Source organism: Rhinolophus sinicus, chromosome 17 (assembly GCF_057876585.1).
Source record: "Rhinolophus sinicus isolate RSI-liver-muscle chromosome 17, RSI-T2T, whole genome shotgun sequence".
Lineage (NCBI taxonomy): Eukaryota > Metazoa > Chordata > Mammalia > Chiroptera > Rhinolophidae > Rhinolophus > Rhinolophus sinicus.
The window spans coordinates 99,638,625-99,666,261 of record NC_142517.1 but is presented as its reverse complement, the minus strand read 5'-3'; the positions used below and the strand labels follow the sequence as shown (position 1 = coordinate 99,666,261).

The window sequence follows — 27,637 nt, the reverse complement described above, 5'->3', positions numbered from 1 at the left end:
AGGATATGGTGAGGCCAAAAAGGAACACCCACGGAGCCATAGATAGGGGAGTCATACCACTATAGTCTCGCTCGCGGCTGGGTTGGAGAAACAGGAAACAGGAGCCACACAATTCTCAACCCTCACTGCGCCCGCTTGCAGGCTCAGCCACCATCTTCTTGAAGCCCCCATTTTTTCTGCTAGCGTAGCCACAGCAGTTATATTAGTGGCCAATGGCTCACTGGTTACAGCTGACGGCCAACTAGCTACAGCTGATGGCCATCCAATCACAGTTGATGGCCATTTACTACCTGAGCCAGCACCTTTCCACATGAGGCCTAGAGCCTGGAAACTGCATTCCTGGCTCTGTCCCCACACGAACTTTTTAACTCTTTTTTACTCTAAACATTTAAAAATTAGAAATGAGCAACAAGTAAATATCTTGATACCATGTCATATCAATGTGGTGTCATTGTAACCTTATAGATACTGAAACTGGAATTTATCAGTACAATATTTTCCCACAAATGGTTGATAACCGTGGTTGGGGACCACTGATGATACCTAGGTATGCAGAAGTTGCTAGGAACAAAGTAAGACTTTATGCTAACTACCAAGGTTGTTACCAGAATGATTGCAAAAGTGTGTCCCAGCAAACATAGCTTTTGGCTTCTATCTTAAAGATTCTTATATGATGTGAATCACACTGCAGAGCTATAATATGATAGTCATATACTATCATAACATAATGTGTGTATTTATATGTATGTAGATATGGAGGCAATAGATGAAAATGTTTACTAGTGCTTATGTTAGGGGCTGTATACGACTCCTGTGGGGCATTTTGGAAATTTGTAGGTGTGTTGTTTTTTAGTGTAGTTATGTTGGGATATTTATACACTATGGTATTTTATTATAAATTCCTTTCATTTATTTAGATTATAGTTAATTATGCCATTATATTTTTAAGGTTATATTTTACAGTTAGGTTATAGTATTTGAAATTCATTTTAGGATAGAGGAGACTATTACGGCGGCATTGGATCTGATTAGATTGTCAACCTCTTGTCAGGATAATGGCGTGATGGGAGTTCTGTACTTCTAAATTATCATCATTGGCCAAGTTGCCCCTGTGAATATGAGTTCATAAACCCTGAAGTCTAGCCAGGCATTTGATAGGCCTTGGGAATCTAAAAGCTTCTGAATTTCCTCTCTTGTAAGAATTCTTTTTTTTTCAATTTAGAATGAAGTAGATTACCAAAAACCAAAAAAACCCACCCAAATGAACCATACAAAATAACATTATTATTATTATTTTGTTTAGCGTTTGGGCTATGGTCAATGCGTTTTACTACAACAAAAACAATAGCAGTAAAATTACACTTAAGCATAAGAATAACTGCTCTGTTTTGAGTTTTAGTTGGTTTTCCTTTAACATTATTAGTGTAATTTTTCTTTGTTCATTTAAGGAAGGAATGCTAGAAAAACATGAATATTTGACATGGATCTTGGATGTTTTAGAAAAGATCAGACCAATGGATGATGATCTTCTTAAACTCTTGTTACCACTAATGCTGCAGGTACAGTGCATATAACCATGAACTAGTTCATTTTATGGGCAAGATTGGTAAGTAGAGGTGGAAGAGGAAAAAATTTATTTTTGAAATTGAAGGAAAAAAATTTGTTGTTGTTACAAAGTTTTAGCAATCATCTGTAATGACTATGTTCATAGCTTTTATCCACCTGTCCTTTTAAAGTATTCTCACCCACATTGATTTCTCCCATTACTGAGCTAAGCCAAACAGCTCTTTAAATACTGTTTCCTTGTTCACACAGATTTCTGTGAAAACAAAACAAATCATCTCTTTAAGGATACAGAGGATCTCCTACAATCTTTTGAGCCACTGAGGTCAAAATGATTGGTCTTAAATCTGTTAAAATTTAGGTTATCTGGATGAAATGTATTAAAAAATAAAATTTCTTGGCAAGGTAATACATGCATTTGATTATTCAAACAATATGAAACAGTATCTAGGGAAAAGTCATTGTCTTTGTCACCTTCTCAGAGACTACACCATGCCAGTGTCCTGTGTACCCTCCCTGAGATAGTCTGTACCTGTGCTGTCCTTCCTGTAGCCACTAGCCAGACGTGGCTACTGAATTGTTGAGATCTGACAAGTACAAATTGAGATGTATTCTTAGCGTAAAATGCATACCAGATTTCAACTTACTGCAGAAAAGAGTGTATATAATATCTCATTAATACTTTTTGCGTTCATTATATGTTGAAATGATAACATTTAGCTCTGTCAGGTTAAATAAAATACATTATTTTAATTTTGCCTGTTTATGGCTACTAGAAAATTTAAAATTTCATATGTAGCTCGCATTATATTTCTCTTGTACAGCACTGGTCTGTACAGTATGTTTGAAGGTTTGTTGTTTTTTTAATGAAAAAATATCTGTGTTAACATAGTTATTTCTCCAAGTAGCATAAGACGTGACTGAAGCCTGGTGTCCTTCTGTTCCTCAGTACTCGGATGAATTTGTTCAGTCGGCCTACCTGTCGCGTCGTCTTGCCTACTTTTGTGCTCGGCGTCTTGCCTTGCTGCTGAGCGATAGCCCCAACCTCCTTCCTGCCCACTCGCCCCACATGATGATAGGACCAAACAGCGCGAGCATCGGGGCCCCGAGCCCCGGCCCCGCCGGCCCCGGCATGAGCCCCGTGCAGCTGGCCTTCTCAGACTTCATTTCCTGTGCACAGCATGGCCCCCTGGTGTACGGACTTAGCTGTATGTTGCAGGTAAGTCCTTGGCCCTTGTTATTTTAGGTTAAATTTCATTGTGGGAAATCTTTGTGCTGGGAATTGCATCTTCCACGTTCTCCTCGCAGCTCTAGTGTTTTCAACCAAGTAATGTATAGATTGAAACTTCGTGTTTTTATTTTCTGATGTTGAATCAAGCTGAGAGAAGATTTGTTTGTTGCTTCCGTCCAGAAGAAAGTTATTGTAGTTGTTCTTTGTTAGTTACTGAAGTTGTTCTTCACTTCGTTAAGAAGTTTGGTGACCAAACATCCTTCAGGGAACCCATAGAAGAAGTCGGCTGGTTACTCTTCTTCTGGAGCATCAGCTTCTTCGTGTGGAATTCCTTAGTGTCCTCAGTTCACGGTTTGAGTGGGTTGCTTCCTCTCTCTTTCTTTAAAATTCAGATGATTTATCAGGCTCTGTTCATCTACTACGCATCATGCTGGGTGGTTCTTGGCCATCCAGTAGTGTGCCGGCCTCGGCTGGTACCATCAGGAGTGAGAGGCAGCCTTGCCCTCGGAGCTCACAGGTCGCAGTTCTTGGGCTCTTACTGCTCTTTACTAAGGAGCTTTGGGACAGGTCTCACCTCTGCTAGAGTTTACTGTCTTGTCAGGAAGATAGGCTTATAAATGGGTAGTTTCCACATACTCTGACAAAGGCTGATGGAGGGATGCACGGGGAGCAAAAGGAGTGGAGAAGTGCAATTTGTCGTCTCACCTAGAATTCAGGGAGGCTTTCTGAATGAAGTGGTCCTGACTAGTGCTTGTGAGTTTTAAATAAAGGAGGCAAGAGTGTTCTCATCAGAGGTAACAGCGTGGGAAAGGCCCAGAGGATTGATTGGTCTTCCTATATGCAGGTTGGTATGAATTGGACGTAAAGTATAAAATGCGTTGGGGGTCAGGTCATAGAAGACCCCTTGTGTGCCTTAGGATTGGGATTCGTTGGAGGATTTTATGTAGGGAAGTAGCATGTCAGCTGTGTGGGTGAGTTAGGTTGTTTTGGCCACAGTACAGGGAAGATTTGTGGGACTGGGAGGTAGGGGAGAGCGAGAGAAAGAGGGAGAGAGAGAGAGAGTGCGCAAAGAAATAAGTTCGGAAGCGTCTAGGTAACTTCAAAGGACCGTCTTATCCTTTACGGTCTCCAAGTGGATATTTTCAAGAGCTTGTTACATGTCTGGTTCTCAAGATAAGGGAAGACAACTGGCCAGATGTGTAGATTTGAATCACTCAGGGCCAGTTGTCTGGTCAAAATTGAGAAGGGTGAAGTTACCTAAAGAGTTAGTGACAGATGACTTCTGGACCTGAGGGGCATGAGGGGCTAAGAGATGGCAGAGGGAAGTTCACAGAGGTGACCAGGAAAGTTCGGCTAGACTGAAGAGAGAATGGGGAGAGAATATTATTACAGAAACAAAGGCAACGAGAATAAGAATGATGCTGTTGTATGAATAGCATTTATTATGTTTTAGGCATTGTTCTAAGTGGTAACATAACATTAAGTCATTTAGTTCTCAGAACCATCCTATGAGATAGGAAGGAGCCCATATTAGTTTTGTAACACTAATGAAATGATGGCCAAGTTTACACAGCAGGTAAGTGCAAAGCTGGAATTCAAACCCAGACCATCTGGATCCACAGGCCACACTCTTGGCAACCATGCTAAACCACTTCTCTAGGTACCACAGAAAGTTTCAAAAAGGAGTCAGTAGTGGGCAGTGCCCAGGAAGTCTGGTCAGAAGACAGCTGAAATTGTCTTGACAATATGGTGGTCGCTGACGATCGGTTGACTGGTGGGCTAGAAGCCAGATTAAGGTGGGGTGAGCAGTGGTGAAGAATGAGATGAAATAATGTCCCTGTTCTTTTGAGAGACATGTCTATGAAGGGAAGAGAGAGCAATGACTGTTGGGTAAGTAGAAATTTTTTTTTTGTTAAATTGTTTTTTGACCAGTAGATTTGAACATTTTTTAAAGCTAAGGCTAAGCTAGCAGAGGGAGCACCTGAGAAGAAGAGGGGAGGAGTGTTTGCTAGATCAGTGCCTTAGATATGGGAGGCTTTGGAATTAGAATGCAGGGAGGAGCTAGCTCCATCATGGACAGGAGACAGGAACCCCACATCGTCATGCACAGAGGCCGAGGGCCCCACTTTGTCACAGGCAGGCTGGAGGAAGTGGGTAGAGATGTGTGCCAGTGGACACAGATGCATTGGAGGGTTCAGGGACTTGACAGTCTTCATATCTGCCATCTGGTTTCCATAAAGACATCTCCTAGACCTCAGAATCTAGTATTTCTATGTTTAATTTCACTTTTTATAAGAAAGAAATGTTGCGTTCATTCTCTAAGCTCACCGAGTTTGCCGTTGAGTGGCATGCCAGCAAAATGGTGAAGGCATATACTTTGGAGTCATTACAGATTTGATTGTAGCTTCTGCTCTGCTGCTTAGTAGCTTTGACCTTGAGCCTCTGTTTCCCCATGTGTGAATGGGAGATGATGACAGTTCTTATTTCATTACGTCCTGGGGTTAAGGTTATGATGACTAAAAGCTTCCAGGATAGCGTTCAGCACAGAGGAAGTGCTTCATTAAATGTGAGCTAGACTGTTCAATTTGCACTTGGAGGCAGCAGGGTTAGCCATGTGTGTCGATGTCCGTTTGGGCCCGAAACTAATCTCTGTGTCTCATCTTCCAGTTTCGGACATTTGGGGAATAATAGCACGTATCTCATGGGGTCGTTGTGACGTAAGTGAGATGGTCATAGAAAGTGCTTCGTGTAAGCTGCTTGAATAAAACGTGTATGTCTGCAAGGAGGGTAGACAAGCTACAGCCCACGGGCTGGGAATGAGTTTTATCTTCTCACTGAGTTATTAAAACAAAAAAAGAAGAATATATGACAGAAACTATACTATCTGGATTTTCATTAAAAAATTTGCCACCCGCTACTCCAGGGTTATTGCCTGCCCAACATTTGTGAAACTACTTCCTGCACCATTATTTGCAGGATTGAAAAAAAAATAATTCTTTTTTAGATTTTATAGCCTTACAAATGACATATTTAATTCCATCTCATTTTTAAAAATTTCATGAAAATTGTTTTAAGTGATAATTTTTAAGTGATGATAACTGCATTTTTATTAAGTTTGCCAGGTTTCCTGTGCTGAATATTACCTTATGAATGATAATATCCTTAATTTTTCAATAGCTGTACTTCCTCCCTTTCAAATTAATAATTTTATGTTAGTTTTGTCTTATCACTTGAAAAGTTGAGACTGGGGTAAGGTATTCATGTTTTAAGCTCAATAGTAGGAAACTGTAATAGTTATGACCAGGTATCATTTTTACTGTTAAGCTGTCGTTATACTTTTTTTCTTCCTCTAACTCTCTGGGTTTTCCTGCTTTATTTCCAGACTGTCACTCTCTGTTGCCCAAGTGCCTTGGTGTGGAATTATTCCACAAACGACAATAAGAGCGCGAACCCAGGCTCACCCCTGGATCTGCTGCAGGTGGCCCCCTCCAGCCTCCCCATGCCAGGCGGGAACACGGCTTTCAATCAACAGGTAGACTTCCTGTGACGCTGGTTTGACGGCATTCTCACTCTCCGGAGGCACCAGGGCGCAGTGGGCCATGCGTGTTTTAACCTCTCATGCTCATGCTCGGGCGCCAGCCCCAGCTCTGCCCCATCTCTGGGTGACCTTGGCGGAGGACTTATTAGCCTCTCTGAACCACAGAAATTCATCGTATTGCCCCATCTCTCACCTTCTCCTGGGCAATTATTTCAGAGAGTTCTGCCACGCAGACAATAATTATGGCGGTGGTTCCATCAGTCCTGTGACACGACTTTCATAGTACCAGTCTGGGATATTTAGTAACTGTCAGATGTTTTTATTCGTGCTGGATTATTTGGTTCAAAGACTTAAGAAACTTGAAACACAGGATGGTGACTAATACTTAGAGTAAGATCCCTGTTTTTTACCAAGTAGTTTTCTTAAATTAATAAAACATGGCTAGTTGCTTTCATACATAGAAGAATGGCTCAAAGATGATATTTTAGAACTTTCATCTTTCCTTATGATGTCCTCAAAGAGTTTCACTTCTAAGGATTTTTCGCAAGCATTTATTTTTTTATGAGCGTTTATTATTGAAAACTGGCATTGAATTGCCACTTGTAAATTTTAAGATGCATTTTGGGCCACAGTCTGCATTTCCTACAATACAGTCAAGATTGTAGTTCACTATAGGGTGCTCTGCTCCTGTGGAAAAACCTGACATGATTTGGAAAACCGTTGTGGTTTTCCAAGCGCAAGTTAATGAGAAGCGATTATCTTTCAGGTTCGAGCAAGGATTTATGAGGCAGAACAGCAGATAAAACAAAGAGGCCGTGCAGTGGAAGTTCGGTGGTCTTTTGACAAGTGCCAGGAGTCAACAGCAGGTACAGAATACAAGAGAAGAAGGAGTGCTTTTGAGTGTTGAACTTTTTATGCCGTGTTCCTGATTGTAAATTTCTATGTATTGAATAAGGGCACTTTTTGATGGCGCCACCTAATGGATGTCTTTAGTTCATGTCTTGTAGATCCCGGTTGCCTCGCATGTCAGGCTTGGTTTTATTGTCAATTCTTCTATGCTGAGGATGATTTCTTAACAATTTCTTTTGCCCCACATAATGATGATTTTGTATTATGCTATTCTGGCTTTGTTTGGCCTCTCTAACTGCCTGTTTAATTTCCACATCTAGGGGTGACCATTAGTCGGGTTTTGCACACGTTGGAAGTGTTGGATCGGCACTGTTTTGACCGAACTGATTCCAGCAATTCAATGGAGACACTTTATCATAAGATTTTCTGGGCAAACCAAAACAAAGATAACCAAGAGGTAGTTATTTCTTTTCTTCTTTTCACCTTTTGTTGGCATGTTTTCTTCTTTTTCATTTAGGAAATTCTGGCTTTTCAAAAGAAAAGCCTTTTCTTTGAAGTGTAATATCTTATGAAGAGGTCTACACCCTGAAGTCATTTTATTATAGGACTGAAATGCACCTTTATTAAAATGAAATGTCCCTTGGGTTGCTCTATCTACATATATTGATTGGAAAGACCTTCCTTGGTCCTTTTGTCATTGCTCGCCATCGTTTCAGTTTTAGCAGAATATCCTTCATCTAGTGATTGGGCTTTATATAATGGGGGAATGTATTTTAATATTTAGCACATCAGAAACCAGTGAATGAACACGTGTGGTCAGGATCTTTGAAATATCTGTAGCCAGCATATTATACAGGATTCTCCAGAGAAACAGAACCAATCGGGGAAACAATTATATGTGCTTTAAGAGCGAGAGAGTATTTATTTACAGTCATTTGCTGCACAGTGATGTTTTGGTCAGCGACGGACTCCATGTCTGACAGTGGTCCCATAAGAGTATAATGGCGCTGAAAAATTTCTGTCACCTACTGATGTCACAGCTGTTGCAACATCGTAGCACAGCACATCACTCACGTGTTTGTGGTGATGCTGTTACACAAACCTGCTGTGCTGCCAGTTGTGTAAAAGTATAACACATGCCATTACATACAGTACAGAACACTTGCTAATGATAAATGACTGTGTTACTGGTTTACGTATACTATACTTTTTATTGTTGTTTTAGCATGTACTCTTTCTATTTACATAAAAAAGTTTGCTGTAAAACAGTGTGCCGTGTTGCACAGGCAGCAGTCTCACATCGTGTCTGATTGCATCATGTTCTCTTGCACTTGATCTAATCTCATGTTGTTTTGTAGCCTAGGGGCAATAGGTTATATCCTGTAGCCTAGGTGTGTAGTAAGCTAGACCTAGGTTTGTGTGAGTGTACTCTGCGGTGTTTGCAGAACGACAAAATTGCCTAATGATGAGTTTCTCAGAATGTATTGCTGTTGCATGACTGCATTTTAAGGAACTGCTTCACATGATTATGGGGGCCAGCTAATCTGAAACGTACAGGGCAGGCCGGCAGGTTGGGGATCCAGGGAAGAGCTGATGCTGCAGTTTGAGCCTCAGGGCTGTCTGAGGGCAGGGGTGGGGGTGAAGGGACCTGTATTTTTTTCTTAAGACCTTTAACTGATTAAATGAGGCCCACCCATGTTATGGAGGATAATCTGCTTTACTCAGCCTACTGATTTAAATGTTATTTACATTTAAAAAAATACCTTCAAAGCAATACCTAGAGTGGAGTTTTACCAAAAAATTGGGTGCGATAGCCTAGCCAAGTGGACACATAAAATTAAGCATCACATACAATGTTTATCATATGCTTCCCTAGCACTAGATTGTTTTATTATTGAACTGATCTATAAACATAGGATTTTCAGTTATTTTGTTTCTCAACCTTATGTAAGGAGTTTAAAAAAGTTTGTCCTTTTTACACTGGAAGCACCTGTGCAATATCCAGGTTGTGCTAGGCAATACAAATGCAGAGGTAAGTTTTAAGGTACAATACCCATCTTCAAGGAACAGCTTAGTTAACTGAGTATAATTATCTTTGATTTTTGTAGTAGCCTATGGGAATGCATATATGGAAAGAAGAGATAAAAACACACAACAACTACAAACCTTTCCTTGTCCTACCTTTATGTGAACTTGATGTGAACCATTTCCAGGTTATTTCTCTTTTTGGAATATTGTGAGTCCACACTCTCCTTCTCAGGTAGAAGGTTCAACATCATTGAGGCCAGGCGCGTGGGATATCGGCATGCTGAGAGTGAGGTGCAGACTCTTGGAGTGTAATTTCTTACTCACCGTGAGCCTCTGTAGAAATGCTTCAGTAGTTCTGGGGAGCAAACTGATTATACAATAAGTATCCGTAATTCTGTGCTTATAAACACAGGGTTCTTTTGGGGTGGAAAGCTTAAAGTCTTCTATTTGTAATAAAGACTTTCTTAGATAAAAGGCTTGAAGACTACTAAGATTTTCAGTACTTAGCCATGAGCTATCTGGACGGAAAGTAGGGGTACCTAAGATTCAAGGTGTCCTTTGGATTGCTAAGCTTCTTACACTAGGTGTTGAGTAAAGATGATGTTGTTCCTTGGTGAGAGTTGGTGTCCCCACAAAGCACTTCCGGTTTGTGGTTCTCCTGACTGGATAACTTTCTGGTGAATAAACTGGCCAGCTTCACTCACAGAGACTTAACTTACAAGCACTCTAAAAAAAGATCAGTGTCTTATTAAGGGTAGGAATTGTTTGATATTTTTAAATAAAATTTCATTGTAAGGTTCTCTCTCAAGCACAGTTGTCTCCAGAGTGGATGCTTGAGCTGAGCCATTGGGACGTGAGAAGAAATGACTAGAACTTCTATTTAGATTTCATTTTAAAAACCTTACACTTTAAGCAGTTCTGTTTTGTCCAAGTTTTATACTGAACTTAGTTCTTGTGGTTGTGTCGGTATAGAGGTCATAAATAGATATGTGTATATTGAGTGTTTACGAAACAAACAAACAAATAAACAAAAAACTGAGCTGAAAAGGAATGTGCGAAAGGAGAGCATTGCTTTGTACTTCTGCTCCTTGAGGGACTTCTCCACCCAGAAGGCAGGACGCCACTAGAGGGGGACATTTGCTCAGGGCTGAGATTCCTGAAGCTCTAATAAGGTGAACGCACTTTACAGGAAGGAACGTCAGTGTTGCCCATTCAGGAGTAATTATGTTGAATGTTGACTCAACTCCAGAAAGATTTGATGTGAGTGAGTGGTTGCTTTGTGGTTACTATGCTGTTTTATGAGTAAGACAAAAACTGCGTTTTAACCTGTAATTCAGACTGGTCACCTTTTCTTAATAATCTGTCAGAATAACTGGATAGGTCCTTCTGAAATATTTAATGTTCAATTAATTTTTACAGTATGGCTTTGGTGTGTGTGTGTGTGTGTGTGTGTGTGTATCTATGATGCATGTATGTATATGTGTGCGAATGACAGTGTTTCATCTCTGTGTTTATTCTTCACCAGGGTTTACTGTTTCTTGACTTCTGAGTCACTTTATATCTTTCTGGAATGCATGTGTGAGCTGTGGAGATGTATAGACCCTGTGTGACCTTGAGCAAGTTGCTCATGGGCTCTGTGCCTTACTGTCCTTCCTTCTAAATCTGCACAGAGCACCTGCCCTGTCTATCTCTAAGGAAGCATGAACACTGAGAATTATGAAGCATTATATAAATATGTTTTAAAAATTGTTATTGTTAATGATAATAAAGCAATCGGTATTATATCGGAAGAACCAATGTGATGAAGTTCTACTTTTCTGATGGGAGTTGTATAAAGTGGCTTGGTTAGTATTCAGAAACACATCTCACTTCTTTACAATGTACTTCCCATTTTTGGTTTTATTAATTGGTGTTAGGAATTAGACGACATGACAGTTGATAGAAAATGTGACCAACCTCTGCAGTTGGAGTGAGTATGCAGTTGGCTTTTGCTGAAGTTGTGTTTTAGGTATGTCTGGGCCCTGGATTGTACAGCTGCTTTCCCCATATCTGCTTGGGAAACTTGAACTTCTCCCTCCTCGATTCCCTTTTCTCTGGAACGGCTGAGGGGAAATACAGTTCTCTCCACTCTCTTGGGGAGAGAGCAGCTGTCCAAATGGGACATGGGGTCAGAGGTTCAGGCTTGCATGTGTGATCAGTCTCAGCGTTGGAAGCAAGCCCGGTGAGGACAGTCGTGCACGAGATGAAGGGATCTGAGGCCTCGGTCCTGCCCTGTGGTTCGACAGGTCACAAAAGTGAGAGTAGGAGCTGACGCCGTGCCCACTGCAGTGTGCCAGGCCTGTGGCATGCTTTCACTCATTTCACAGGAAACACATTGTTCCTTTGCCCTCCCCTTCCCCCCTGTCCATCCCCGCTGCCCCCCATATCCTTGGCTACTACTTCTGTGTCAGGACTTGGGCACTAGTATGAGGGAGGTGAAAATACAAATCTCAAAACCCTTAATGTTTACTTATTCTGTATCTGTGCCGCTTGATTTTCTGCTTATTGTAGGGTGAGATGGAAACATCGTAACACTTAGGACAGGGTTCAGAGACTCGTGTCACACAGTGGCCAGGCCGGTGGTGTAAACTGATGGTGAGCTGCTGTGTACAGGGCCACGGGGAGCGTGGGGGCTGAGGCGACTGGGAAATGGACATGCCTTTTCGGAAGAGGGAGCCTTTCTTGGATTCTACTTGGGATTGCAGACCCACTGTCGCCTGATGATCCAACATTCCAAGAGCACTTGTATTTCAGGATTTGTATGTAAACTTTCCCGATCATAAAACACGCTGCAGGCTGGGCAGCCTGGCTGTGGGCCATGTTTGCTCAGATGCCTGTCACTTTCCAACTCCTGGTACATGTTTCATACAACATTTACTCTCTTACTTGCCTAGTTAGTGTTTTGGAACCATTTTTTCTCTGAGGGATGGAGGCAAAGAAGCCCATGCGAGGGAGTTACTACCTGGGGTGCGGGGACCACCCGATTCCAAACCCCGATCGAGTCTATCACTTGTGACTTGCAGGCGGGGTCACATTGCTGACCTCACCTCTGAGTAGCAGGATGAGGCCGATGTCCCCTCAACCCTCCAGAGCCCCTGGACCACTTCCCTCCTCTGGCTTCTCTCCTTGTCTGTGTTGGGCGTAAAGGCAGAAGCAGCTGCATTTTTGGGTGCCCTGGGGACGCAGATGGAAGGGAACGTGTAAAGAGGGCAGGAAGAGCTGCCTTTTCACTTCTGTTTCTGGTGTCCCAGGAAGCAAACTTTGTCCTGAGTAATGAGAAGGCCGAACCAGCTGCACTGGACAGAACTGGCCAAACAGCAGCTGCATGGGCCTTTCTCCTTTCCCTGCTATTAAAACAAAACTGTCACACCTCCAAATCCTAAAAACCTACATATTCGTTGTTTGTGTTTTATGCTTAGAATATTCATGAAGCATTCTCTCAACAAGTGGGATGAGTTCATACTGAATTTCTGAAGAGCACAGCAGGTGCCTTACTCCCGTCCGGCACAGGCCTCCAGGGCCAGACCAGGTCTATCAGTGTGGCTGAGACACCACCCGACCACTGTGATCTAAGAGACAGAATCGTGGCTCTGTCACTGCTGTGCTTGTTCTGTGCTCGTCTTCCTGCAAGCCTGCAGTTCCTTAGGTCGGGGCCGGTGTTTCTTCTGCTCGTCCGCAGATCATCAGCTGCTAGCACCGTGCCTGGGACCCACAAGTCCTCAGGAGATAGTTATTAAATTTGTTTCTTGGGGCTCATAAAAATGCTGGGACAGTGAACTGGAAGGGGAAAGCCCTCTATTAGATTCGTCTTGGGAGGGTAGGGAGAGTGCAGTGTGAAGTCCGTGTAAGGGGTCAGCTTTACCAGTGCTTCTGCTCCACACGTATGAGAGAATGTGTGCAGGTGGAGGTGCGAGTGTGGCTGACAGGAGCTCCAGCTGGAAAAATCCACAGGTTAGTGCACTGCGTTGGGGCATTCTGGGCAATTCACTTACTCTTGATGAGTGTCCGTTTCTTCATTTGTAGAAGGGCATACTCTCTGCGATGGTGTGAAAATGACGTGAAACCATATGGATAAAGCATTTAGATACTTACAGTGCCTCGAAGTAAAGCCTAGCTGCTGTTATTACGGATGATGTGTGTGAGGAGGCAGTTAGAAACTCTGAAGGGATGGAAGGAATTTGATCCCTTGGGACCGCTGTGGACAGATGGGAACACACATGTACCCCCCTTCCCCCCCCACACACAACATATAGACACCCATACACCCACCCACATTCATCACACAGTCCACTAATCCATAAGGCACAGCCAGGATCTGTCAGGCTTTTCCTATGATTTTCACAAGGCTTTACCCTCAGTAGGGGAGCTGTAGGATGGGACCGGCCCACTCAAGGTCAGGTGGCCACAGTACCACGCTGTGGGTGGGGTGGTGCTTCATTCGTTTCAATGCTTAGGGGTTTTTGTTTGTTTGTTTGTTTAAATGTTATTTAATGTAAGGAAACATTTTTAGTCACATTTGAAAACCAAGACTGCAGAGAGTTTAACAAGGCAAAAGTCAAGCGCACAAAGTGCCTGAGGATAGCTTTCCGTGGGGATTCCCTGTGCTGAACTATTACGACAGCTGCTGTCAATGCTGATCGCGGCCCTGCCCTAGCCTTTTGGGCTTTGGGAGGTACAGGTTTTCCTGCTGGACATGCAAAGGAAGTGTTGCTGATCTTTTACAGCCTCCATTTTTTTCTTTCTGAAAATAAAGCTATTTGTAAAAGGGCCATTATATTAACAGTGTTTGGGGGAAAAATTGTGTGTCCAGACATTTAGACTTTGCTGTTATTGAGAAGGACCAGTAAGGACTTCACATAGGTTGGGGTGGGCCTCTGGGTTTGATTTTGAGCATGTATGCAAGTGTGGGGACAGAGCCCCAGAGAGCAGTTTCCAGGCTCTTGGCCTCTCCTGGAGGGGTGCTGGCTCGGGTAGTAGATGGCCATCAGCTGTGGCTGGTTGGCCACTGGCTGTTGCCGGTTGGCCACTGGCCACTGATCTGGCTGCCATGGCTGGGTTGGTTGGTTGGTTGGTTGGCAGAGAAGCGGACGGCAGATTGTGGATCATGTGGCTCCTGCTTCCTGTGTCTCCAACCCAGCTGACAGTGAGACTATAGTGATGTGACTCCCCTATCTGTGGCTCTGTGGGTGTTCCTTTTTGGCCTCACCATATCCTGCATTCTTATGTGGGGAGTGGGAGCTGAGACCCTGCATGACAGCAAGTCATTTTTTTTTTTTTTTTTTTTGTCTTCAGCCTTTGAGTACTTCTTACTCACGGGGCCCTGTTTCAGATGTCTTGTATAATCTCATTTAATTTTTCCCTGGCCAGTGAGATGCAGGTTTTGAAAAACACTTTTGTCCCCTACTTTACAGATGAAGAAACTGAGGCTTAGCCAGAAAGAGTGAATTGTCCAAGCCCATATCCAAATCAAAGGTGGAAGAAGAGCACTGGCAATTGTAAACGGTTTCAGAAGGACACTCGTAACTAGTAGGTTCTAGTCCTTGAACCTCTTTAAAAAGTCATTTTATATTAGGTAACTAAAGCTGAACAAACAAGTGTCAGATATAATATTGGAAAAAGAAGGGGAAAACCTTTATAATTGCCTTGAACAATTTCCACATATTAATATGGGCATGTTTTTCTTTTTTTGCAGGAATAATCTCTAATTTTTAAAAGCTTGTTTGACAGTTTTGACATAGGAAACAATACTTAAGTGAGAAAGTCCCAATCCTCAAGTTGAGCAGTCTGGCCTTTCTTGTATAGCACAGACTCGAGGCCAGTCAGACCTGGATTTGAATCCTGGCTTTGCTGCCAAGTTGCTGCGTGGCCACAGGCTAGTTACTTAGCTCCCTTGGTATCATGCTTTTTTACAGTGGTCTTACTAATAGATTCTACTTCATATGGTAGCATGTGGTAAATAGTAAAAGCCAATTGTTATGTTCTTGGCTGGGCAACTTAGCTATCAAGTGAGTAGAACCTAGTAGCACCATCTTCTTGTTCTCCCCTGTGTGTTTCCTTTAATTATGCATTACAGTTAAGCAGTAAAGTTTATTGGGCCATACAGTGGTGACGTGGAAATTAAGTCCAATGTTCTAGTTATTTTCAGTATGAGAGACATGGCACTTTTCAAGGACTTTCAGAGGGATTTTTCTGCGTCATTATAATTCATCTCATGAATGACTTGTTATTGTGCAGTTACGTATTTCTCAAAACTATTTTCTCCATTTGTATTATTTAAATGTTGATGACTTAACTGAGGGATAGCAATTTAATTTTTTTGGCACAGTGCAAATTAATGACAATTTGTTTGCAAATACTCAGGAATTGTTTTAGTTTTGTTTTCTTAACTACCTCTTCTCACAACTCGGAACTGTACTATTTTTAGCTGCTGCTTTAAAAAAAAAAAGAAAGGAAGTCTCTTTTTTGTTTTCATGGTGTTATGTTTTGTTTTTAAGATGTCACAAGCCCTAAAGGTTATTGATTCTAAGGATGTGATGCTAGGAAAACCTGCCCCTTTTGACATAAAAAAAATCACCCATCTCAAATACTTTTTGGAAATATACATATGGAAATATTCACACATATAAAGATTTTTCAATAATGAATACTATTTATATTTAAATAATAAATCTTGTCGGCTTGTGGTTAACAGTCTTAAGCTTATTACTTTATATGGTGATTCTGATTGTTAGAAATACGATTTGTGACTATGTACAATAGGCTTATGTTTATTAGTGGTTTAGACCAATTTTTAGCTTATACAACTCTTGAAATTCATCCAGATCTCCATGTGTCTCAGGTTGCAAACCATATGATTTGCTAATATCACTACTTTGTGTATTATTCCATATTAATTATTGGTGCTGTAATATGAATAATCTTTTTATCCTGATATGACCATTTTGTTTAATGTTGACTAAGAGTGATTAATTACATTTATAAACATGTCCTTTTAGTCTTAGATTAAAGAATTGAAAAGCCTTATATAGTATCTGATCTCAAGTCAAGTTGGCTATTGCTTACAGTAATGAGTCATTGATTTTTTTTCCTGTTCCCTTTTATGGTATTGGTTTTTTTTAACTGGAAGTAGTATATTAAGAAATTCCTTATTTTAAAATGGTAAACAGTCTCACCAAGTATCTTCTAATTTCCAAAGGAGGCCTGCCTCTCAGATACGGGTGCCGATTATTTTCCCTCCTTTTTTTGTTAAAGAATAGAAGACCTGTGGTTAGCTTCTAGACACCATTAGGTTATTGAGTAAGCACTGAATTAAGCTTCATCTGTCAGGTTTGTGCCCACGCTCCCCCAGGAAAGAAAAATGGGACCAATCCCCCTTATGATGAAAACCTTTCTTCACATTTGGAATATCTTTACTATAGATGTGGATAGCACCCTGAATGATGACTGTTTGCAACAGAATTAATAATGATTTCAGTATTTTCCCATTGTGGGAGTGTCCCAAGTTCATGAGGCCGGGTGTACAATGCTGTTATTTAAAGGACCTTATTGATTTTTGAATTTTGTGTCCATTCATCCTCTCTTATTTGTTTTCATTATAGGAGTTATTTCTTCTTGTGATTGTTATACACATAGTATGTGAATACATTCTTGATACCAGAAGTCTCTTTCAGCCCAGGACTTGGAATCCTGTTTCACTCTCCTGATAAGAATGGGGGGCTGCCAGAGCCCCGCTGTGGAGCCAGATAGCTTGGGTTTCACAATCAGGTCCGTGACCTAGCAGCTTTGAGACATTTAACAAGTTATTTAACTTTGAGGCCTCACTTTGCTCAACAATCATGTGATGGTGTGAAAGCATTGGAACAAGGGATACTGTGTAACAAATACTTACTAGCTATGTGGGCAATAACCACTGCTCACTTTGGTCCATGTCCTTTGGATATTTTCCTAGGCACTTGTGTACATATATATGAACACGTAAGACTCCAGCAGGTTGGAAGACATAAATGGGATTGCATTCTAGATAATATTCTGCAGGGTTTTTTTTCCCCTCACTGCTTGGTATTTATTGTCCATCGCTTTTTGCTTGTGTATTTTGTTCTAGTCAAGGTGCTCAATTCTTTTATTCTAATAAAGTTTTCCAATTATCTGCGTTGGTGGTGGGGAGATAATCATTTTGTGCAAACTGTAGTAATGTTGCCTCATCCTTTCAAACATTTATTCTTTTTTTCTTTTCATTGACTAAATCTTTCAGAGTGATGCTAAATCATAGTGTTGGAGCCAGCATCCGGGACTCATTAAATTAGGAATGGAAATGCCTCTGGAGTTTTACACTTAATCAACTGTTTTATTAAGTCAGATGTTTTTCACGTTAAGCAGGTGCATCTGTGTGTTGGGGGAGGGGGACAAGGTATGACCCCCCGCCCCCGCCATCCACCTTGTTTTTCCTTTAGTTTCATGTAGCACAGTACACTGCTTTTATGGTGTTTGATTTAAAAATATCTCTTGACCCTCCTGTGTACACCCTCCTGTGTATCAGGCACCGTGGTAGACACTGAAAATAAAACCATGAAGAAGACACATCACTGCCTTATACAAGCCTCTAGTACAGCAAGTGTTAGAGGTGGAATGAAGTCTTTGGTAATTCCCTCCTGTGGTTTCATTTTCTGTGTGTCAATTAGATTAGATGTTTGGCTGGTCCCTATAGAGGTAGGAGTCAGGGCTGGAACCATAGGTGGCAGTGGCTGCTTGGTGTGGTCTGTGTGACCCACTGGGAGATTCCCACGTCACCATGATGCTCCTGTGCCTCCACTGACCTTGATTCAGCCATGAGAGGAGCAGCAGTGTGCTACAGCCGCAAGTAGGGACTTAGGAATTAGGTCTCCCAGTTCTGCCACATTCGATCTCTGTGTGCTTGTCCATCTTAACCTCTGAACCTCTGTTTTCTTACCTGTAAAATGGGAATAGCAACGCCTACTTCCAAGTTTGTTGTTGAGATTAGAGATGATATAAGTAAAACACCCTATACGTACTCAATAAATATTTTTGATTATTACTGCTGCTACTACTAGTGTTTGGATGTTGACAACTGTTAATAATATTATTGCCACAATTACACATTTAATGTATGCCTGGGCCAGAACTCAGGTTCTTGACACCCTTATTTGATGCTTTTTCTCTGACTGTAACTCTGTGCCATGGCGCTCGCGCGTGCACGCTCCCTATCTCTCTCTCTCTCTCTCTCTCTCTCTCTCTCTCTCTCTCTCTCTCTCTCTCTCTCTCTCTCCCCCTCCCTCTCGCTCTGTTTCTTGTGGATCCCACTTGCCTGTGTGAAGTTACAAGCTAGGGGCTGCATGCTTTGGATTGCTCTGCAGCTTCTTACTGTCTGTTTTAAAGTACCAATAGGAAAAGCTGCCTGTTGCTGCCCCTGAAGACTCCCAGTCCTTTACAGTGTTTCGGGTGGTGAAGGACTTTCCTCTGTAGTTCTCAGAGGTGTATCTTCCCTTCCTAATGGATATTTGAAGCCAGTAGCTGGAGCTCTCATAGCCGTGAAGCTATGTCGTGAAAGACGTGTATTACATGGAAGTAAATATAGCAGTACAAGGGAACAGAACAGAGTACTCAGGCTGTAAGCAGCAAGGGTGGAAGGCAGGAAAGCCATAGCAGCTTGGGGCTCACGCAGAAGGCTATTGTGTACCCCGAGGGGAGGGTCAAAACGACCTTCCTAGGCTCTGTGGCACACAAGTGCTGCTGTGCTTACTTACTGTGTTTCCCCAAAAACAAGACCTAGCTGGACTGTCAGCTCTAATGCGTCTTTTGGAGCAAAACTTAATATAAGACCCGGTCTTGTTTTAATATAAGACCGGGTATAATATAATATAATGTAATATAATATAATATAATATAATATAATATAATATAATATAATATAATATATAATAAAGACCAGGTTTTATATAAGACCGGGTATAATATAATATAATACTGGGTCTTATATTAATTTTTGCTCCAAAAGACGCATTCGAGCTGATGGTCCGGCTAGGTCTTATTTTCGGGGAAACACGGTAGTTCATTTCCCAAGAGGTGTGTTGTGGCAAGAGTTTCATGAATTAGTTGAGTGATCTTAGTCAAGTTACCGAACATCTCTGTGCCTTGGTTTCCTTATCCGTAAAATGGGGATACTAATACCTAGCTCATTAGGTAGTGAAGGTTAAAATAAGTAATTCCTGAAACATTTATTGCAGTGTCTGCAAATTCAGTAAGCACTCAATAAATGTTAATTATCTCTATTACGACCACCTTCAAATTTGCCAAGATATCTTTATTAGTGATTTTGAGAGTGATTTAGTCCATCTATGTTATTTTATATTTTAAATTTTCATTAGAAGCGAATGAAAAGATTTATGTTTAAGAACAAGAATTTTACATTTTTAATTTTTGTGTGTCTGCTTTGGTCAGTTATCAGTGCTAAGACTTTGGTAATGATTAAAATAAGCAATAAATATTACAAAAAAGCGTATTCAACAAAACAGATGTTTGATCAGAATATAAACAGACAATTTCCTTTGACCTGGGCTAGTCTCTTGTAGCACCCGAAATAATTTACAAGATTGAGCACAGAGCATTGTATCTCATGAGTAAGTGATAGAATGATTTTTTCTTTTTTTCACTGTGTTCAAAGAATCTCCTTAAAGTCGTCACTGCCCGTCAAAGCCCCAGGTCCAGAATGTAACATTAAAGCTGAGAGGATGGGGTCCTACAACTGCTAACCCCTCCTTGTACCATCTGTGAGCAGGAGGAGGAGCAGTGCCCCGAGAAGAAGTAGGGGTGCAGCTCCTGGAAGAAGGGAAGCATGGTGGGCAGACAGAGAGTAGGCCTTGTCTGAGGGCCGAGAACCCCCCCTCTGGGAGAACACTTGAGATTTACAGCTAATCACGCACCTTGGATCTCCCCTTTTCTGTGTTCTGTTGCAAGCCTCTCCCATCTACCTTTCTTATTTATACGTCTTTGATTAGATACCAGGATATCACCGTTTGCTTGTAGAAAAATAGAAGTTAAAACAAGACAATCACCACAAGATTCTTCATACTTCCGTTGGCACAGACACATTCTCTGGCCTGTGAACCATCTGCATTGACCTTTCTCCCTACGGTCAGGTCACCTACTTTTATCTGATTTGATCCATTCTGTGCCTGCTTCAGATTTCGGAAGGAAACTGTCAGTTCTTGGGGCTGGGATGGGGAGTGGTTTGGTAGCACGCCTCACTGAGCACTCAGATCGTTCCACTTTAAGATAATTTCCTTGGGCTCTTGTCTCAGAGACTGAATTATTGGAGCAAATAATACGAACACATTTAAGACTCTTGTTATATAATAGAAATTGGATCCAAAGGGGAAGTACCAATTTTTATTCCTCCAGAGTAATACATGAGAAACTATATGTCTAGTGTCTAGAAGAAAGAGGGGCTGGCAATAGTATGTGCTCACAACACATTTATTGAATGAATTAATACGTAAATGCATGAGTGAGGTTACTGCCTATTTCATGATACTCTTCTGCAGTGTGTTATCATGAAACCTGTTTTCCAGATTTTCAATTTTGTATTGTAGCCTTCCTGTATCTGACATTTAACCAGGAGTCCTCTGCTCCTGTAATTCCTTGAACCACAACCATGGTTTTCACTTTGTATGTGTTTGCTTAAGACTACTTGGAATTAATTTCCCATCGTGGCTGTAACAAGTTACCAGAAATGTATAGCTTAAAACAACACACATTTATTCTCTTATAATTCTGGAGTCTGTGATCTTACTGGGCTGTAATCCGTCAGTGTCAGCAGGGATGCATGCTTTCTTGGGCCTCTAGGGAGAGAGGAGAAATGGTTTCCTTGCGTTTTTCAGCTTTTAGAGGTCACCTGCATTCTTTTTTTTAAAAATTTTTATTTATTTATTTATTTTTTTAATTAGTTTCAGGTGCACAAGACAAAGCAAAACTTAGACGTTTATCATTTATATCCCTCACACTGTGTGAACCCCCCTCCCCCATCCCACTATCCCTCTGTACGTTCCCAAAACCTCTCACCTTCCCCTTATCCCCCCCCCCCCCCCGCCCCTCTAGCAACCCTCTGTTTTTCTTGTATCCGCAGCTCCATTTTCACAGCCAACAGCAAATCCTCAGATCTCTCCCTGCCTGACTCCTGCTTCCTTTGTCACTTCTGTCTCTCTGACTCTCCTCCCCTCGCCCCGTTTCCCTTATAAGCATCCCTGTGGTTACACTGGGCCCAACCCAATAGTATTCCAGGGTAATCCCTCCATCTCAAGATTCTTAACGCAATCACAACCCAGAAGTCCCTTTTGCCACGTAAAGTAACACATTCATAGGTCCTGGGATTAGTGAGATTAGGATGTGGACGTCTTTGGGGGTGGGGGCCATTATTCTGCCCACCACTTAATTCACTTAATTGCTACTAATTGCAAAATGAGACCACACCTGCAGTAGGTAGGCTGCAGGCCTGTCTTCAAGTTAAGGTCTCAGATGTGTGTAAACTGGGACAGATGGATGCTCATCTCTCATGAGATATGGAAGGTGCAGACCATGAGACTTCAGTACTTCCTCCTCCACCCTATCAAAGCGTCTCGTTGCTTTATGATGAGTTGTCTTTTCTGCCTTTCCTTTTACAAGGTGAACTTTTTGAGAACAGGGACCAGACCTTTTAAATTTTTGTTTCCTCAGTACCTAGCTTCTCATGGGTACTTAATAGGTGCTAAGTGCTCTTGAAAGTGAATTGATGCCTTCCTAGAACTTGATTTCTAGCATATTACCCCAAACCAATGCTTATATCTGGACACGTTAGAGACAGGTCTTTACCTTTATATGTTCTTTTCTATGAATGTCTAGGTCAAACAGCCTATTACTTAAACTGCGTAAGTCAATTGTTTATTCTGGTTAGCATACTTTCATCTGATTTTTACGATGCAGAAGAAAGTAAAAAAAATCTTTACAAATGTGAATATAATGCACGTTACTTACTAGATTTCACTTATTGAATCTGGTGGCAGTATTTTTAGGGTAACTTCTTTTGTTCTCTTTAGTATTCTAAATCTAAGCCTGTGATGCTTCACTGAACTGACTTTCATATTTTTACTTTTCTCTGGATTAGATTGAATCCAGGCAGGAATTCCTCCCAGTTTGCTTTCTTTTTTAAAATATGTTCAATCTTCATACATTTTAATTGAATTATTTCTCCTGTCTTAAAGTAAGAGACCCAGAGCTCCTTGTGAAATGTTTGCCCCAGATAACTTAACATTTTTGTTCATTTGTTTGTTTGGAGTCAACATGTTGTTTTTTGTGTTTTTTTTTTAATTTTTTAATTTTTTTTTAAATTACATTTATTGGGGTGACAATTGTTAGCAAAATTACATAGATTTCAGGTGTACAATTCTGTATTACATCATCTATAAATCCCATTGTGTGTTCATCACCCAGAGTCAGTTCTCCTTCCATCACCATATATTTGATCCCCCTTACCCTCATCTCCCACCCCCCACCCCCCACCCCCCGCCCCCCTTACCCTCTGGCAACCACTAAACTATTGTCTGTGTCTATGAGTTTCTGTTTCTCATTTGTTTGTCTTGTTCTTTTGTTGTTTTTGGTTTATATACCACATATCAGTGAAATCTCATGGTTCTCTGCTTTTTCTGTCTGACTTATTTCACTCAGCATTACATTCTCAAGATCCATCGGAGTCAACACGTTTTTAATGACATTTAGGGTAGGATGAGTAAAAAGCTTGGGATAAACTGATTTTTATGATCTGAATTGTTTGCCAGTGTCTAAAAGCTGATCAAGGATTCTTATCCTGGGATTCTTAGATGTCTTCTCAGAATTCACAAACCTTCTGAACTGTTGCTGTGTGTGTGTGTGTGTGTGTGTGTGTGTGTGTGTGTGTGTGTTCCCGGGCATGTGCTTATAGCTATCATAATCTTAATTGAGCTTATGGATTCTAAAAAGTCAAGAACTTCTCATAGAGCATATAAGTGCTAACACTATGACTACCGAGTTCTTTTGGCATAGTGTTTGCACAGTTGGGCAAATACTGAACACTTGCAGGTGATGTTCATTGGTTGGCATGGGTCCTCTAAAAGGAAAGACCGGATTGTATCGAAGGGTGATCCCCCATCCCCCTGCAGACTCACCGCCTCCTGTCTCCTCACTAATGCATGTGACTTCGGTCCTGTGGTCTTTCTCTGACTCCTCACATCCTGTCTGTGGTGTCCATTTATAGGTCATGGCTACTACAGCTGTTGTTCTGGTGGCAGTGCTGAGCCCTACGTGCACCCAGGCTACTGTGCTTTGTTAACTGTGTCTGCTGTTAATTTTTGTTCCCTTTTGGTGTTTGGCTGTCATTGGTCATTGTTTGCTTCTAATGGAGTGGGTCTTTGATTGGCAATCCAATCTCCTTTTCTCCCCCCAACCCCAATTTCTTTTGTCCAATTCCTCACTGGACTAGGTGATTGGATAACCTGGCTCATTAGGATTACTGAGTGAGGCTGTGAGTGAGGGCCCTTGGGAATCAACAGTGTAGAGAAGTGCTTGGGTTTTGAAATTGAGTTCTGGAGGATTGAGGGGGCTTGGTTATGATGCCGTGTAAGTGAAGGTGTATACAAGGAAACTAATTCTCTTGGAATTGTCACAGCTTCAGCTGTTCTAAGTAAGTGATTTCCATCCTTATGACTAAAGTTTTACCTTTTATATTTCAATTACAAAAGGTTTGGGAACATTTTCTGAAATGACTGTAATAAAACATAACAAAAAGCTCCAAGCTTTAGATACTGACCGATTCCTTGCTCCCCAAGTTTCATTGGATGAATGCTGCACTTGACATGGCTGGCACCCATTTCTCCTGGTCATTAGGTTGCCCCCAATGACGAAGCTGTGGTGACGCTGTTGTGTGAATGGGCTGTGAGCTGTAAACGGTCTGGCAAGCACAGGGCCATGGCCGTGGCCAAACTCTTGGAGAAGAGGCAAGCGGAGATCGAGGCAGAGGTAGGTGCTTTTCCTTCTACTTGAATGCTGCCATTTAAAGATACTGTTTGGGGAGGATGCTTTTTTCTTATCCTCATCATGCTATTTCTTTTTTTTTTGAAGGAAAAAGGGAGAATGTACAAATTTATGTAAGGACTTCATAGTAGGCTCCCTCTAAGTTAATGAAGCCAACAGTTTATATACTAGACTGATTTATAATTATCTTTTAAAATAAAACTTTAATATCTAAAGAAGAACAAAGAAATCTCCATGAGGTTAAGATACATATGCACATGTGTATTCATTTCGTATTATTAGCGTTGTACTTGTATATGTTTGTCTGTGTTTACATATATATAATTTTAAATATATATATTTATAAAATTAAATATATTTATATGTAATATATAAACATATAGATTATATATATATAATTTATAAATGACATAAATTATATATTTATAAAATTAAATATATATACAATATATTAATATATATAAATATATGTAATATTTAATATATAAATATTATATATAATATTTAATATAAATACATATAAATATTTGTATGTATATAAATTAAACATAAATATATTATATATATATATATAATTTGAAAGCCACATAACATTTTCGTGGAACTGGAAATACTTTCTTGAGGTAGTTGTGACTAGGAGATAATAGATACCAATTTTATTATTAGATACCAATTTATTATTATTTTTATTCTGAGATGGTGTTCTGGCCCCAGAGAAAGCAATTAAAATCTTGGAAGTAGATTATAAAGGAAAAAACAAAGCTAACTTTATCAACATCAGCTTTTGTTGAAGGGAAAATTTTTAAGTGCAATTTAGCAGGGACGGCTCCGGAGAAGGTGTGTGGATGATGTGACAGGCCCGGCATTTCTCTCCTGGATATGCAGGGCCTCCTGCCTCCTCCCTCCTCCCTCTCTTGTTCCCCATCATCTCCTCCACAGCAGCCAGAGCCATCTTTTCAAAATGGAAACAAACCACACTGTCCTCTCACTAACGCTCCGCGATGGCTCCTTCCGTGGCCCATGGCTCTCCTGTGAGCTGCCCTGCCTGCCTTTCCTGCTCCATCACCTACCTTTCTCTCCTGGGCCACACACAGCTGCAGCCACCCTGAGCTTCCTGTCCCTCCGTCACGCCAGACTTGCTTTTATCTTGGGGTCTTTTCTGTTCCTGCTGGTTGCACCCTCTGCTCCCCAGTCTTTATGTGGCCGGTTTCTTTCTACCATTCCTATTTCAGAACGTGTCAGTTTCTTTGTAGCATTCTGAGCTCTGCACGTGTCACCTCCTCAGGAAGATCTGCCATCACCACCTTATCTACAGTTAATGGTAGCCACCCTCAGCCATTCTTTCCCACATCACTGTTTCCCTTCCCCTACTGGCTTATTATTCAATGCCCGCCCACCCTCTCTAGCATGTAAGCTTGACAGCAGGGACCTTACCCACCTTGTTCAGAGTATGTCCTTGTCACCTGATCTAGTGTTCAGTACATAGTGGATGCTCAGAAAATGTCTGTTGTATGAATGGGTGCGCACTTAGCTGGCTCTCTATTCCTGATACTTCACCCACTTCCTGTGAAGCTGTTAAACAAGGAAATCAGAGAAGATTTTCATAGACATCTTTTCTGTTGGAAAAGCACTGTTCACCAAATAGTATAAAAGATTATGTTGTTGAAATTGGGGCTTGAAGATATTGATGTTAAGGTGTAAAAAAAAAAGAAACAGTGGCCCATTTTACATGTGCAAATTAGGAAAAGTGTCTCATTGCATTTTTTCTATACATTTATGAAAATTCTATAATGAATTGCAATGATTAAACTTTTAGTATAACTAAAGTTGAATTTCTCAGATTTCATTGTTCCTTCTAGATTGTGTTGTCATCATTTCGTCCTTCCCCCATGTATCCCAGAATACACACCACACACACACACACACACACACACACACACACACACACACACACAATCACTTTCAGAAAAGGTTCACACATAGATTTTAATAGGTGTAAATATATCCATATCTAAAAATGTATTCTCTCAGAGCTGTTTAAGATAATTTCTAATACACATCACCATTTTCAAAATTTGGCTTTTGAAAAGAGAGGCTGTATTGGAGAAATAATATCTTCATATAATAATACCTTAACACTAAAGACGAGATCGTGGGAATGATCAAAGGGATTTCAAAAAGAATAGAAAAAAAGGATCTGATTGCTTCTAAACTGTTTCTTTTCTGGTCTTCTAGTAAGTTATATCTTCAGAATGCAGAAGTTAAACAGGTTCTCTAGATGTGTTTCATGGACTATGGAGAAGTTCTGAACCAAGGTTCTGAGAGGTCTTACTGGTGACGTATGATGAAATAAATGAAAGAATCTAATTGGAGGAATTACGTTAGCTTTCTCTTCCGACACCACACTTCCCCAATAAATACATATAAATATTTCTCCCATAAATACCCCCACCTGTTTGAAAAAAACAAACACAAAAGAATCAAACTCAGTAATACATGTTCAGATATTTCTTAGGGGGAATACAGTTAAACATGAGCTATTTAAAAAATGAAGACAACCTCAAATTATTTTTAGCAATTTACACAAAGATAATGAGGAGTTTATTTTGTACTATGCTGTATATTCATTGGATTCTCGTACAGTGCTGTGCATGGTTTATAATTCACATGAATAATATTTTTTAGGGGTGTTCTTTAAAATCATTTGAATTGTTCCAGGGTAGTTTCCCCAACTTTTAGAAATTATGTTTACCTATGATGCGTGGCTCACAAATTCAAACAGAAACCTCAGTTAATTTTACATGTTTTATCTGAGTACTTAACTGTCAATAAATGGCTAACAAATTCACGACCCATTGTGACTCTACATGTCCTCTATAATTAATTCTGCTTGTTTATTTTTAATCTTAGAGATGTGGTGAGTCAGAGGTCTTAGATGAGAAGGAGTCCATTTCTTCAGCCTCTCTTGCTGGATCGAGTTTGCCTGTTTTCCAAAATGTTCTGCTAAGGTTTTTAGATACACAGGCCCCCTCACTGTGTAAGTAATGCTCTTTGCTCTTAGATCTTAAATAAGGGATTGAGGGCCCCTCCCCTTTTTTCAAGCTGATTGTTCCCCCACCCCCCTTATTTTCATCTTATCAAAAGTACTTGGCACTGAATATAATGTATATTTTACTGAGCAAAATTTTGTGGCATGTTTTCAATGGAGATTTTATGCAATTTTAGAATCAGGTGAGCTTCAAAGACAAATATTTTCAGAGTTTTAATAATTCAAAAAATAAATCACCCCCTTCCCTTATATTCAGTGGACTAATTTTTCCTCTAGGTTTTTCTTA

At 40.7% G+C, this 27,637-nt stretch overlaps 1 protein-coding gene across 15 annotated transcripts in view; it reads left to right on the top strand.

The window, feature by feature from the left end:
- MED12L (mediator complex subunit 12L) overlaps nucleotides 1-27,637 on the top strand; it is a 319,885-nt gene that overhangs the window by 68,829 nt on the left and 223,419 nt on the right. For all 15 annotated transcript variants that reach the window (XR_016019521.1, XM_074333588.2, XM_074333592.2 and 12 more), the window contains 7 exons: nucleotides 1,449-1,559; nucleotides 2,513-2,782; nucleotides 6,177-6,326; nucleotides 7,099-7,198; nucleotides 7,502-7,638; nucleotides 24,156-24,287; nucleotides 27,213-27,339. Coding sequence is in view for 14 of the 15 variants with exons in the window: in XM_074333588.2 (XP_074189689.1) it covers nucleotides 1,449-1,559; nucleotides 2,513-2,782; nucleotides 6,177-6,326; nucleotides 7,099-7,198; nucleotides 7,502-7,638; nucleotides 24,156-24,287; nucleotides 27,213-27,339 (1,027 nt within the window). In the remaining variant the exon portion in view is untranslated. The remainder of the gene's footprint in view (nucleotides 1-1,448; nucleotides 1,560-2,512; nucleotides 2,783-6,176; nucleotides 6,327-7,098; nucleotides 7,199-7,501; nucleotides 7,639-24,155; nucleotides 24,288-27,212; nucleotides 27,340-27,637) is intronic.